The sequence below is a fragment of the Colias philodice genome, chromosome 14, assembly GCF_061535455.1.
Source record: "Colias philodice isolate Cphi_HAF_F1 chromosome 14, ilColPhil1 Martin Lab GWU primary, whole genome shotgun sequence".
Lineage (NCBI taxonomy): Eukaryota > Metazoa > Arthropoda > Insecta > Lepidoptera > Pieridae > Colias > Colias philodice.
In genome coordinates, this window is record NC_143099.1 from 11,820,774 (window position 1) to 11,835,095 (window position 14,322).

Genomic DNA, 14,322 nt, shown 5'->3' on the forward strand with positions numbered 1-14,322 from the left:
ATCGAAATGGGCAGTACAAAGCTAAAGCAAAAGCAATTAAAATTATTTTAATCGATAAGATTACTATCCATAATCTAATTAATTCTTATTTTAAAGATTAAAAGTTAATCAATTACAAATAATACATAATAATATAATAGATAAACGTTATCTTTCACAAAATGTGGACAATGACGCAGAGCAGCATTAGCATAATGTGGCATAATTATTTTATTTTATGTGGCCTGTGGAGTGTGGGTTCTGTTCTTTATATGTTGTTTATTTTTATTGTATTTTAAACGAACCTTGAGAAGTGTGAATAAAACAATATCCTTCAGGCTTCAGTGTACTTAATTATAAAAGATGAAATATGCGGAAGACATCCCTCAAAATTATATAATATTATGATTCCTCCATAACTATCACACGCAAAACATAAATTCAGCCTCCGTATAGTAAACAAACAAACTTATAATGAATTTTAAATGGTATTAATAACTGAACCTTATGAATTTAAAGAACCTTAAAGATTAAATTGTAATATTACTCATAATCATAATTATTAATTAAAATATAGGGCTGAACAAAATAATATAAAAACGTAATTAAACAATAACTTGAGATTGATATTTGACTTTACTTTGTTATGTACCACTTTAATGGAATACCTACTCTAAAGTTAATTAATGAATGAATCCCAAAGTCCATGTTCTTATGTTCTTATGCTCTACAGTTTTAATTCATGACATAATACTTCAAACAGTAACAATACTTTATTTATTTTTATCTTCAACGTTATTTTTTTTTCCTCTAAATACAATATGCGGATATTCTACAATCAACGTTTGAAATTCTCAATTTTATTTACAAAATAACATGGAAAAATATTTTTATTGCACTCAATATCAGCCCTACGATACTTGATAATAATTCTAAGCCTTATTTTAACAATGATAATAAGATGATAATAATTTATTAATTACGCGAACGAATTACTTGCTCGTAACACATAGTGGGGAGAGGTGTTTCAAGTCACTAGAAAAAATGGGAGCTTCTCCGGAATCCAAGGAAAGTAAATTTAATGATGGGAGTATACCAGAGAGAGTCGATCTTGATGATGTGTTGGTTAACGAATTGGGGCAGTTTGGACCGTTCCAATTACGGTACATGCTTCTTGTCGCAATTCCTATCATCATGTCAGCGTTCATGAGTGAATATATCTTCTCAGCAGCTGCTATTCCTCACAGGTATTGAATTTGTACCCATTTTTAATGTTTCCTTCTGCATAGTCAGTTAATTAAATGTTAAAGTTCTTGTAGTGCGTGTAACTTTTAATTATTCTTAATATATAGTCAAAATTAATTTCTGATCAATTATATCAAAACTGTCTTTCAAGCATTGTTTATTTCAATTTATATCCTACATAGAATCTAAGATTAGTTTCTACTAATGCTCTTTTAATAGATGTCGCGTGGACGAATGTGGAGAAGACACCAAGCTCGTTGACACATTTGAACCAGATTGGATTACAAATGCTATCCCAGAAACTAGTACGGGGTTAGCCAGCTGCTCTCGGTTCAGACCACGTAGTAACATCGCCAATGGTAGCTTGAATTACTGCCCTGCGACGCTCTTTGATCAGTCAGTGACTGTGGACTGCAATGATTTTGTGTATGCTAGAGATAACTCTGTTGTTTATGATGTAAGTGTTTTCATAGCTTTTAAAAGTTAGTTTGTTAGTACATAATATATCTTTTTCGTAAATTATGACTTCATTTATTAAAACTTAAACTATACTTATATGAACTGATTTTCTTTCCTTACTTCTGCTTTATTGTTATTTATTAAACCTATCCCTGTAATTTACTATAAAATTCTTCTGGCTTATTTCAGTTTGATCTTGGATGTCAAGAATGGCTGAGAGTACTCGCCGGAACACTCAACAGTGTGGGAACGCTTCTAGTTCTGCCCATCACTGGCTACATCTCAGATAGATTCGGTCGAAGGGTCGCGTTGGTGATCAGCGTCTTCAACCTGGCCCTCATTGGTCTCATCAGAGCCTTCTCTGTTAACTACAACATGTATTTAGCTATGCAAATCTTACAGACTACACTGGGTGCGGGAACCTTTAGTTCTGCATATGTTTTTGGTGAGTTTTTATTCAATTGTTTTCAATATTTTGTATGGTACGTATAAATACCCTATTGATTTGACTAAGAAATTATTGATTTTCAGCTGCTGAGCTCGTGGGACCAAAATACAGAGTGCTTGCTAGTGCCACATCCACTTCCATGTTTGCATTAGGTCAAGTAATTTTGGGAGGAATCGCTTGGGTCATCCAACCCTGGAGATACATGATCATGACACTTCATATCCCCTGCTTTTTAATCATTTCGTACTACTGGATATTGTCCGAGAGCATCAGATGGCTACTATCGAAACAGAAGTTTACAGAAGCTAGACAGATCTTGGAGAAAATTGCAAGAGTAAATAAGAAACAGATAAGTGAGAAGTCAATGGCAGGATTGTTAACACCGCCTCCAGTTACCGAGGAATCTAAGAAGGTAAGTTTCATAAAAAATCATATGAAAAACTATTTATGACCTCTCACGCGATTTTTTTTCTTGATGATTACGGTTTTTACTGTTTTAAAAATGATTATTTCAATTTCAGACAAATGAACAAGGTCTCATAAGCACCATTTTCAAGTCTCGCATTTTACTGCGACGAGTGTGCACCACGCCCATCTGGTGGATTACCACGACTTTCGTTTATTATGGTCTCTCCATCAACTCTACCAGCCTGTCTGATACCATGTACCTTAACTACATCTTGACTTGTGCCATCGAAATACCTGGTTTTTACACCGCTGTCTTCATCTTAGACAGAATTGGAAGGAAACCTACGCTCTCGGGTGGATTCTTCTTTAGTGCAATTTGCAATATTGCCTTCGTATTCATTCCTAGTGGTAAGTTTTTCACAGTATATCCATTTACTTTGTCACCCTTTGCTGAGAATTGTAGTATTTTGTTTGACATAATTACGCTTTTTGAAAATAATAATATTTTCAAATTACAATTAAACATTGAAGTTTGTACAGGATCAATACCGGATATTATTCTTTTTTTATGATTGATTTATATTGTTATTATGATAATATGGATAAGATAATGCTGCATACACGTGACTTGGTACGTTTAATTCGTTTTCCTTAGATATGACCCCAAGGTCGTTTTGCATATCTAAATTATTTACAATCATTATCGTATTCATATTTAGAAATCATTAACATTCAAAAAAAATGTATGCGTGTACTAGTGTACACACGTACTTAAGAAGTGAAACTTCTTTATGACCTTATTTTTCAAAAAATAATTTACTTTAAGCAACTTTACAGAAATACGTCGAATCACGCGTGGTAGGGATAAGAAAAAGATGGCGCGTAACGGAAAAATGTCACGCGTAACGAAAAAATGTTACACTAAATTTTTTTCCAACCCCGATAAAGAAGTTTCCATAATTAATTCCATAGCAATACCACGGCATTGCCAATTTTTTATCAAAATCTAATCGATAACATCGTTATTTGATTAGAAACCCTTGAGAAATTTTTTATATACAATTTTTTAATATATGTATAATCACATAATTGGTACCTAATCGATTAGTACCGTTCACTACAGCTGTGATATTGATAAATATTTATCTGCGCAACCATATTTTCATGTTCTTAATAGCTGTTTATTGATTTTTAAATATATCTTCAAATACTTTTCCCAATCAGGTAACCTACGATGTTGAGAGATTAGATTTATTTTGTTACATAACTAGTACAAACTAGTGACGAAATTCTTTCTGTCTAAATTATAACGATTTAAACTCGCTTCTAAAAGAAGTCAAGCTGAGAAAAGAAGTGTATCATTTTTACTAATTTTCAGACTTAAACGTGCTCCGTCTGATCGTGTACCTGGCCGGCAAGTTCGGTATCTCCCTTGTGTTCACGTCTCTATACCTGTATACTTCTGAACTGTACCCGACGCAGTTCCGTCATACTTTACTCGCTTTCTCCTCTATGATCGGAAGGATCGGGTCTATTACAGCTCCTCTTACACCAGTACTTGTGAGTATTATGTTTCCTTGTAGTATTTCATTTCATTAAACTGGTTCTTGTTAAATAATGTTAGTATTAATACGTGATGCTGTGTGCTAATAGGTTTATGTAATTTTATTGTAAAAAAATCTTGGTTCATATTATTTACTTTTATTTCTAAACTATATGAATCAATTTTGGTCCTATGTATATTTACATCCCTTACCAGATAATCTGCAGAAAGATAATCTGCTCGATATTAATTAATATTAATATACCGAAAATGATTGTAAAGTTGGTACTAATTACATTATTTTTACACAAATTGGTAATGAAGAATATTATGCATCACCGAATGTCCAATGACCAATAAAGATGCTATTTCGCAATCATAATTCAATGTAATATATTATGAACGAAATCCTCACAGAACATGTTCATCTAGTCGGAACAAAATATTCTAATGTAGTTTCAAAAGAACTAAACTTAATAAACATTGTTGATACTGCTGTTGTTGTTTCAAAACTACTAAACCGTATATTATCTTATAGATGGACTACTGGCACGGTATTCCCTCCATGATGTTCGGAGGAATGGCGATCCTCTCTGGAGTGCTAGTACTGACTCAGCCCGAGACAGTGGGCACTAAGATGCCGGACACATTAGCGGAGGCGGAGGCTATTGGACGCAAGTGAAGCTCTCTTTGTGTATCCTCTATGAGGAGTGTAAATATATACTATAATAATCATATAGTTTAAGGCAGTTAATTATTTAATCAACTTGAAGATGATTGAGAACGTCCTTTTTTGGAGGTTAAGGGTGATTTCCGCCAATAATGTGCGAGGATGTGTAGCGATGCCCTCTCTAGAACGTAGTACATAGTAACTCAATGGTTGTAAATGTAACCGAGTTTTAAATAAAAACAAAAGCTGTGTAACGGCCATAATTTAAGACATTGTGCAGTTATTGTATCTATTGTAAATACAAATTTCAATACAAATGTAAAATATTTAATATGTAATAAAATAATAAAATATTTTCTTAAATCTTTTGTTTCATTTTTCTATCCCACAAATAAAATACTTATTCTTTTAGAACCGTAAATCAAATTGAAACATTAATTAATTTAGAAATAATTATAGTTTATTTCTGATATCTAAAGGTTACTTAAATAGTTCTTAAAGGTAAAGGTTACTTAAAGAGTTGGAATATTAAATGAAACCGCCAAGATACAGTATGAGATCGATTTATTTGCTTTGAAAATATTACAAAACTAATACAAACATATGAATTGATATTTATTCTGTACAATTAATTAGTCTTATCAATAAACTTAATACTAATGATATAAGGACGTGAGCAAGATCGTAATAGACGCAAGATTTCCAATTTTTAATACATATTATATTACTAGCTTCCGCCCGCAACTCCGTCCGCGCGGAAAATTTAAGATTTTTTTCTACGTATTTTTACAGGATAAAAAGTATCCCATTTTATGCCCAGGATAATAAGGTATATATACCAAGTTTCGAAATGAAGATATTTGGGTTTGGGTATCGATCGAGTAACATTAGTTTTTTCAATATTTTCAATGTACAGAATTGACCCTTCTACAGATTTATTCAATTTCTATTATTATCTTGCTTCAATATCCTTTTCGTATTATAAATAAGCAAGTAAATAGTACAACATAAGTACAAATATTGAGACAGATAATCCTCATATTTTATTCTTAAATTAATTAGGAACGAAATTTCACTATACAGACTTTCTAATAGGTTCAGATTTTTTTTACTAAATTAATCATTTTTGGAATCTGTTTTTTAGGATCTTTGCTTTGATCCAAAGCATAATAATTAATGCAGAGATGTAAAATATTTACAATATCTAAACGTTGTAATGATACATTTTGATAAATCTATCAGCGTAAATTACTTATAATAATACAGCCATTTATTATAATATTATATATTGGTCAATGATTATTATACAAATTAACATGCCCTTACCCTGGGAGGATGAAGAAGATTTGCACTTGTTTCGTGAATCGGTTTACTATTTAGATAATTAGGTTTATTTGTTTTCCTTCATTCTATTAAATTTTTAATAAATTTTTTTTAACTTCAATTGTGCTGTGTACATACAATTTGGCTGGCATTTTACCGCAACATGTGATTAAATTTGTGTATAATTAGTCAAAATTGTCAGCTGTGATGTGTACCTATTTAAATAAATAAATAAATAAATTTATTTTCAGAAGGAATTAAACCAACGATTTTTCAGTTTTAATCGAAATCCTAACATTATGTCCAGGGGACCACACAGACAATGAAAATGATAAATCTATTATAACTGTCACCGGTAAATATAATATAGTTTGGACACCGCCATATCTTGTCTTATATATAAAAATGAATCGCAAAATGTGTTGGTAAGCGCATAACTCGAGAACGGCTGAACCGATTTCGATAATTCTTTTTTTATTATATTCCTTGAAGTACGAGGATGGTTTTTATGTAGAGAAAACGTAAGTACCACGGGCGAAGCCGGGGCGGACCGCTAGTTTTGAATAAAAATATGATAGTTTACATATTTTTTTACAAATTTTTAACCAATATTTCAAGTCCATATTTACCACATAATATAATACCAAATGTTTAGACATTAAGGTACTCGTATACATTCAGCTTTAATCACTTTATTTATAAGTACTATGTTTTCAAATTACTCCTCACCAATCGAATATTACAGAAGATTCTGTATTTTTCATCGCAATTTCACAGTTATTTCAATATTATCAAATATTCTCAAAATATTATTCTCTTCTTTGATAAGATAAAAAACATGTTTGTCATGATTTTTATCTTATTCAGTGACATAATTTAATTAATAATAATCTAATCAGATCATCTTTAATAATTAATTATTATGTGATTAAGAACTTTGACGTCAGTTGCTTTCACTATCACAGTTCTTTTTGCACTAATACCATAGTTCCTATTATTTTCAATTGCTTTAGCGGGTAGTTCAATAATTTTAAATTACTCAGTGTCTCTTAAATTACTTCCCGTAACTGACGCTTCAAAATCATTAGTAATTTTATAGACCAATATCACTTTTCCACTATTCGCTAATTGGACAGTCTTCTTAAATAAATTGTTTAAAGATTCACTAGGCGCTGACCTATATAAAGTATTATCTCTCTATAGTTTGCTAAGCAAGCACCTCTTTTCTATTAATTCCTTCCACATCTAAAAATTTATCTGGTAGAGCGATGCGCGATGTAAGCTGAATAATTACTATTGCCTTAGTTCCCACTACTATCACAGTAAACTTGATTTTATCAATCATTTATGAATAAAATATCTCTTTAAATCGTTCATTGTTCACACTTTTAATTTTATTTTGCGTTAGACTATCTGCACTATCAGTGTTTTTTTCTTTCTCAATGATTTATACTTCATAGTCTTTCCTTGTTTCGATTTTCTTGCACTATCCACTTATTTAAGTCACACTAACTCCATTATAAACTCTGATTTAAAGTCTCATTTTCTTTCCTTCATCATTTATTTCCTACTTGATAGCACGACGCGCGCGGTTTTTAGCTGAGCTGCGAGTTTTGCATTATTCACCTATTCGAGATTTCAGTATGAATCCTGCTGACACTACTCACTTTTGCTCTTCACTGTTAACTGTTAAAGCTTCATATTCTTACTGAATACAGTAGATAGTTCGAATCTCTTATTGTTTTGAGGCTATTCACTTATTTCCATTTCTTTCATCATAACCTTTCCTTCATAGTTTCCCCTAGCCTTAAGCCTTAGCCCTTAGCCCTTTATAGTCTCTTTCCATCATAAGCTTTCCTTCATAGTTTCCCCTAGCCTTAGCCCCCTTCATAGTATTGTCTTAGTATCAACTTCTTTCCTTTCTCAGCATCAGCCAACTTATATGGTAGTAATATTTGCGTAATTTTGACCAGAGCCAGCGTGAAGAGAATACTATAATGGGCAAATTGTGGAAGTAGGTCGTATGTAGAAATTGAAGCTTCTCACTTTCCACTTTTTTCCCAGTCACTTTATTGTAAATCCGGTTATCACTAGTCAATTTTTTATAGTCTATGAACACTTCACTTTTTTGCACGTTCAATATTAACACTTTTTTGCACAATTCACTTATTTCCGCGTCTTCCATCATAACATCTCCTTCACAGTTTCCTTAGCAACCGTCTCTTTGTCGACATCTTTCCCATCAATGTTCTCAGCATCAGCCAATTTATCAGGTAATGCAGCTTTTGCTGTATCGGGTAACGCAAGTATGAGAAGCCCGGGTGATTAAATCATGGAAATATGGTAGCTTTTTATTTTCACTTTTCACTTATTTCACTTTAATGTCAATCCGGTTGTCATTTTTGCATAGTTCACTATTAACACTGCACAGTCACGTTTTTGCACTATTTCATTATTTTCTTCTATATCATAACCGCTCCTTCACAGTTTCCTTAGCAACCGTCTCTTTGTCGGCATCTTTCCCATCAATGTTCTCAGCATCAGCCAATTTATCAGGTAATGCAGCTTTAGCAGTATCGGGTAGAGCGAGTGCGAGTGCCGCGGGGCCGAGCGCTGCGAGAGAGAATAGAATACTGGGCAGCCCGGGGAAGTAGCCCTCCTGTAAACATTCAATTATAATAATACAATTTATTCATTTATTCAAGCAACGACTCATTTTGTTAGTCATTAATAACCTAAAAATTATGTTAGTAATAATACAATATAATAATACAGTGGGGATACAGCGGGCAGTCCTGCTGGACAACGCTCGGATAGTCCGTAGGTTCCTCACTCAGTCGCCCTAGGCTCCGGCCGTCTGGCCACTCAGCCGGAGTTGTTAACAACACCGCCGCAAGGCGAGATACTTGCCCCCCCAACAATTTATTATGACTACTAGGAATGCACTCCACTGCTACAATACTATCAATGAAGCAGACAGGTTTTGCAGCAGTCGAGTCGGTTACCAGCAGGCGAGCCGACTCGCTATGAATACTATATCTATTTATTTTTTTACTTGGAGCATCAATTGCTTATGCAATAAAGACATATAGTTTGTAGATTATACAAGTTTGTATGGATAAGTTTAGGTGATTTGTTTGGAATTCAGTGATTACTTTTGTCAGATAAATATATTCACGTGTAGAAAAACTTTTTTTTTTCGTTCAAATGCATATTTTTTACTATTTCAAAATTGAATAAAATTAATTTTGAAGTGAAACTTCTTTAGGCATTGAGAGTAAAATGTTAAGGTCGAGTCATGGCAATGCCGTCACATTATGGAATAAGGCGATACTTTTGGTATATTTCAACCTTGCTGAAGAAGTTTCACTTGTGCCACGTGTGCTCACCAGCAGCGGGGTCTGCGGCGCGAGCACGGAGCCGAGCCGGCCGACCGTGTTGGCGAGGTGTGTGTGTGTGTGTGTGTGTGTGCTCACCAGCAGCGGGGTCTGCGGCGCGAGCACGGAGCCGAGCCGGCCGACCGTGTTGGCGAGGTGTGTGTGTGTGTGTGTGTGTGCTCACCAGCAGCGGGGTCTGCGGCGCGAGCACGGAGCCGAGCCGGCCGACCGTGTTGGCGAGGTGTGTGTGTGTGTGTGTGTGTGTGCTCACCAGCAGCGGGGTCTGCGGCGCGAGCACGGAGCCGAGCCGGCCGACCGTGTTGGCGAGGTGTGTGTGTGTGTGTGTGTGTGCTCACCAGCAGCGGGGTCTGCGGCGCGAGCACGGAGCCGAGCCGGCCGACCGTGTTGGCGAGGTGTGTGTGTGTGTGTGTGTGTGTGCTCACCAGCAGCGGGGTCTGCGGCGCGAGCACGGAGCCGAGCCGGCCGACCGTGTTGGCGAGGTGTGTGTGTGTGTGTGTGTGTGTGCTCACCAGCAGCGGGGTCTGCGGCGCGAGCACGGAGCCGAGCCGGCCGACCGTGTTGGCGAGGTTGGTGAGCGAGTTGCGCGCGCGCGTCGGGAACAGCTCCAGCGCGAGCACGTGCATCGAGTAGATGCCGTAGCTGCTGCACATCTTGCCCGCCATGTACAGCGCCAGTGTTGCCCACCAGAACGCTGAGACGTACATAAAATACCTTTACATACGTGACGCTTTACATCTTATCATAACAGTGCTTATGACGCAACCACACGTCACCTTACATCTTATCATATCAGTGCTTATGACTCAACCACATGACTCTTCACTTCTCATTATAACATGTTACATGACGCAAACACACGACTCTTTACTTCTGATCATAACAGTGCTTATGACGCAACCATACATCACCTTACATCTCATCATAACAGTGCTTATGACGCAACCATACATCACCTTACATCTCATCATAACAGTGCTTATGACGTAACCATACGTCACCTTACATGTCATCATAACAGTGCTTATGACGCAACCACACATCATCTTACATCTCACCATAACAGTGCTTATGACGTAAACACACGACTCTTTACATCTCATCATAACAGTCCTTATGACGTAACCGCACGACACACTTAACATCATAATAGTGCTTATGACGCAACCACATGACCCTTTACATCTCATCATAGCACTGCGTATGACGTAACTACACGTCGTACTTCGCATCTCATCATAACAGTACACAACATAACAGTAACATTATAATAATTAATAATTCATTTTTCCCCTTGTACAAATTTTAAATGGTAAAACATAAATTGTAATTGTATGTAAACACTTTGTAAATTAGAATGAAAATAAATGAATAAATGAAATGAAAAACACCGAACATGACGAAAGCTGAAAATTTTGCGAAATCGAATCCCATCCTATACTATAATCTAGACGTGCGGTGGCGTGTCAAGCCAAGTTCAAGCGAAGAGAACTGGTGAGCAGCAGCCACGTGTTATAACGAAACAATTGGACCCACTTATAACTCAAAAATTATTTATTCATTCATATCCGACGAACTATCGGACACCGTAGAAAAGCTAACCGAAAATGCGAATAAAATCAAAGCCTTGGAAAAGAAGAACGAGTATCTTACGAATCAAAATAAAGGACTTGAACTGAGAGTCAAAGCCTTGGAACAACGCCTAAATGAGATAGATCAAAACAAATTATGCAACTCGTTGGAAGTATCTGGAGTACCCGTCTGTCGTGAATATACTGATAAAAGTCTTATAGAAAATCTAGGAGAAAAAATTAAAGCAAATAAGGAATGCATCAGAACAATCCGTAGGCTTCCCGGCCGTCAACAGCGGCCGAGTGTCATTCTAGTAGAATTAAAATCTCAAAGTGATCGTGATAATTGGATTTCGGCAGGAAGAGATTCTAAATTAAAAGTAAGTGACCTGAATATCCGTGGTTCAACCGACAATCCCGACAACCCTATCTACTTTCGAGAAGCTTTAACCTCCCAGACCAAAACTTTATTATATAACGCTAAGCAACGTCTACGGGAATCCTACAAATATATCTGGTGCAAAGAAGGACGTATCCTCGCACGTAAGTCTGATAATTGTAAAGTGTCCGTTATTCGATGTGTAAATGATATTGATAGTCTGCTGAATGATAAGTAATTAAACTAATACCTAACGGTTTTATTATGTAGTGTCTAAAATTATGTATACAAAAATGTCCTTTTCTCACACTGATAAATCACGTAATATAAGAGAGGTCACTGAATTATTAAACTGTACAGATTTAAATTATTACCTCAAAAACTTACCGTCTGGCAATTTACAATTATTTTGCATACATGTAAACATTCGTTCAATGCTTAAGAACTTTCCTAAGCTGCTGCAAATCATCTCATGTACAAAACATGCCCTCGACATCGTTGTGGTTACGGAAGCTAACATTTCTGAAGATATTTGTCATTTATATGGCTTACCGGACTATACAATGCACACACAACTTAGAAAAAATAAAAGGGGTGGTGGAATAATTTTATATATAAAAAAGCATTTAAAATTTACACGTTTCAACAGTAAATATAGTTCTTTTGAAAATATTTGTGGTAAAATAAAAAACAATCAGCAGTGTTTTTCCTTGTGTGCACTGTATAGACCGCCGTCTAGTTGTAAAACGTTATTTATCACAGAATTGAACAATCTGCTAGCCGAAGTAAACAATATAAGTACTTTTAATTCACTTTTTTTACTAGGTGACATGAATATAGATTTAAAAACCACAACAATGCAAAAAAGCCGCTATGTAAATTTGTTAGCTGGGTATGGGTTGATGTGCGGTATATCAGATTATACGCGTATTGAAATGAGACAAAAACTAATAACTAAATCCTGCATCGACCACATCTTTATACGAACATACACATCTGACCCGTACACAGCCGCTATTGATACTGTGCTTGCCGATCACCGCGTTGTCGTACTTGCATGCATCGACACAACACCAACAGCATGTCATATACAGCGTGCTCCAACAAATAAAATTAAACAAGTGTTGGATTATAATAAATTAAATATTGAATTAAATGCTATTGACTTCTCACCAACAAACACAATGAATAATTCTAATAACATATTTGAATATATAACACAACAATTTCATAAAGCGTATAAAAAATCTACATTAAATAAAATAATACCACGAAAATTCATTCAACGAGAACCATGGATAAATACTAATTTAATAAAATTATGTGAAAAAAGAGACAAGCTTTTTAAGGAATGGAGACAGGATGAAACTAACGCACAGCTGAGACTACTGTATAATCAAACTCGTAACAAGACTAATAAAGCTCTTGAAACTGCCCGGAATCAATTCTATAGTAACAAAATAAAGGAAAATGATGGCGATCCTAGAAAGTTGTGGCAAGTTATTAATAGTATCTGTGGAAACAAAACCCGAACAATCGACACACAAATTGTACGTGCTTTCACTCCACTAAACTGTAAAGAAATCGCGGAAAAATTCGCATTGGAATTTAAAAATTCAATTAAAAACATAATGCCAAATTGCAAAATTGACTTAGTCCTTAAGAGATACAGTAGGCCGGTGGATGTTAGTATGCGATTTCAGCCAACCACTCACAAACATGTACAAAATATCATTAAAAACTTACATAATAACAAGGCTCCAGGCATGGATAAAATAAGGGCAATCGATATTAAGTCTATAAGTGATAAAATATCTGCCGTAATAGTCAATCTCATAAATACCTCAGTTCGGACTGGTAGATATCCGGATGCACTGAAGACTGGCTGCATAAGACCGGTTTTCAAAAAAGGTGAAAAAAATGATTGTCAGAACTATCGTCCAATTACCTTACTTTCCTGCATTAATAAAATTGCAGAAAAAGTAATAAGCAACCAAATTCACTCTTTTCTAAGGAAAAATGATATTCTTTCTCCGCATCAATATGGTTTTCAATCCGGCAAAAGCACTACGGCACTTCTATCAAACTTTACTGACGAGGTTAATACTTACCTTAATGATAAAAAGCACGTACTCGCCCTTTTCATAGACTTCTCGCGTGCTTTTGATACGCTAGACCATCGCAAACTCGTTGACCAACTCGACTATTGCGGAATAAGGGGCAATCTCCTTGAGTGGTGTAAAGACTATTTGCATGGACGGAAATCTTGCGTCAGAATAGAAAACAGTTTCAGCGAAATGAGCAGCGTTGAAGTGGGTACAGCTCAGGGATCGGTGATGGGGCCGTTGCACTTTTTAACTTATGTCAACAATATGAGTGACCACCTCAGTCATTGTAAAATGTTTCAGTACGCTGATGATACCTGTATCCTTATAAACCATGAGAATGCAAATTTAGCCCTTAAATTTCTGCAATACGACTTCAACAATATATCTAAGTGGTGTCATAATGCGGGATTAGTCATCAATGCAAGTAAAACTAAATTATTGTACATCAAGTCTCCATATATGAAACAAGTTGAGTTGCCGCAGCTTATCTGCCATTGTCACTCATGCTTGCATAACCAATGCTCACTATCGTGCTCTAACTGTAGTCAGATCGAACTTGTGAATCATTACAAATATTTGGGACTAATCATAGATCATAATTTCAACTGGGGCAAACAAATTGAAGCCGTATGTGACAAACTCCGCGCATTCTCAGCTAAAATATATGCAATAGGGAACAGACTAACACACAAGGTAAAATTATTACTATACAACACTTTAGTCGATTCGATTATATCCTACGGCCTTAGTAGCTATGGCAGAACGTATAAAACATATTTACAAAATATACTCAA

The 14,322-nt window shown here is 35.4% G+C and overlaps 2 protein-coding genes across 2 annotated transcripts in view; one reads left to right on the top strand and one right to left on the bottom strand.

Annotated features, from left to right (window-relative positions):
• The first annotated feature begins 997 nt into the window (after window positions 1-997).
• Window positions 998-5,070, top strand: LOC149483097 (organic cation transporter protein-like). The gene is made up of 7 exons (XM_089703458.1): window positions 998-1,226; window positions 1,444-1,681; window positions 1,873-2,128; window positions 2,215-2,543; window positions 2,653-2,947; window positions 3,918-4,099; window positions 4,621-5,070. The coding sequence occupies exons 1-7, from the start codon at window positions 1,024-1,026 to the stop codon at window positions 4,762-4,764; spliced, it is 1,647 nt and encodes a 548-aa protein (XP_089559584.1). The 5' UTR covers window positions 998-1,023; the 3' UTR covers window positions 4,765-5,070.
• Window positions 5,071-7,957: 2,887 nt separating this feature from the next.
• LOC149483098 (organic cation transporter protein-like) overlaps window positions 7,958-14,322 on the bottom strand; it is a 33,481-nt gene continuing 27,116 nt past the window's right edge. Inside the window, exons 10-11 of the mRNA XM_089703174.1 lie at window positions 9,983-10,164; window positions 7,958-8,734 (exon numbers count right to left, since the gene is read on the bottom strand). Of these exons, the coding sequence (XP_089559300.1) occupies window positions 8,543-8,734; window positions 9,983-10,164 (374 nt within the window). The 3' untranslated portion in view covers window positions 7,958-8,542. The remainder of the gene's footprint in view (window positions 8,735-9,982; window positions 10,165-14,322) is intronic.

What these genes read in the sequence shown, in the direction of transcription:
- LOC149483097 (XM_089703458.1), top strand. Translation starts at nt 1,024, where the DNA reads ATGGGAGCTTCTCCGGAATCCAAGGAAAGTAAATTTAATGATGGGAGT. An exon ending in GCAGCTGCTATTCCTCACAG is followed by an intron (nt 1,227 to 1,443) that starts GTATTGAATTTG and finishes CTCTTTTAATAG; the next exon opens with ATGTCGCGTGGACGAATGTG. An exon ending in TTACCGAGGAATCTAAGAAG is followed by an intron (nt 2,544 to 2,652) that starts GTAAGTTTCATA and finishes TTTCAATTTCAG; the next exon opens with ACAAATGAACAAGGTCTCAT.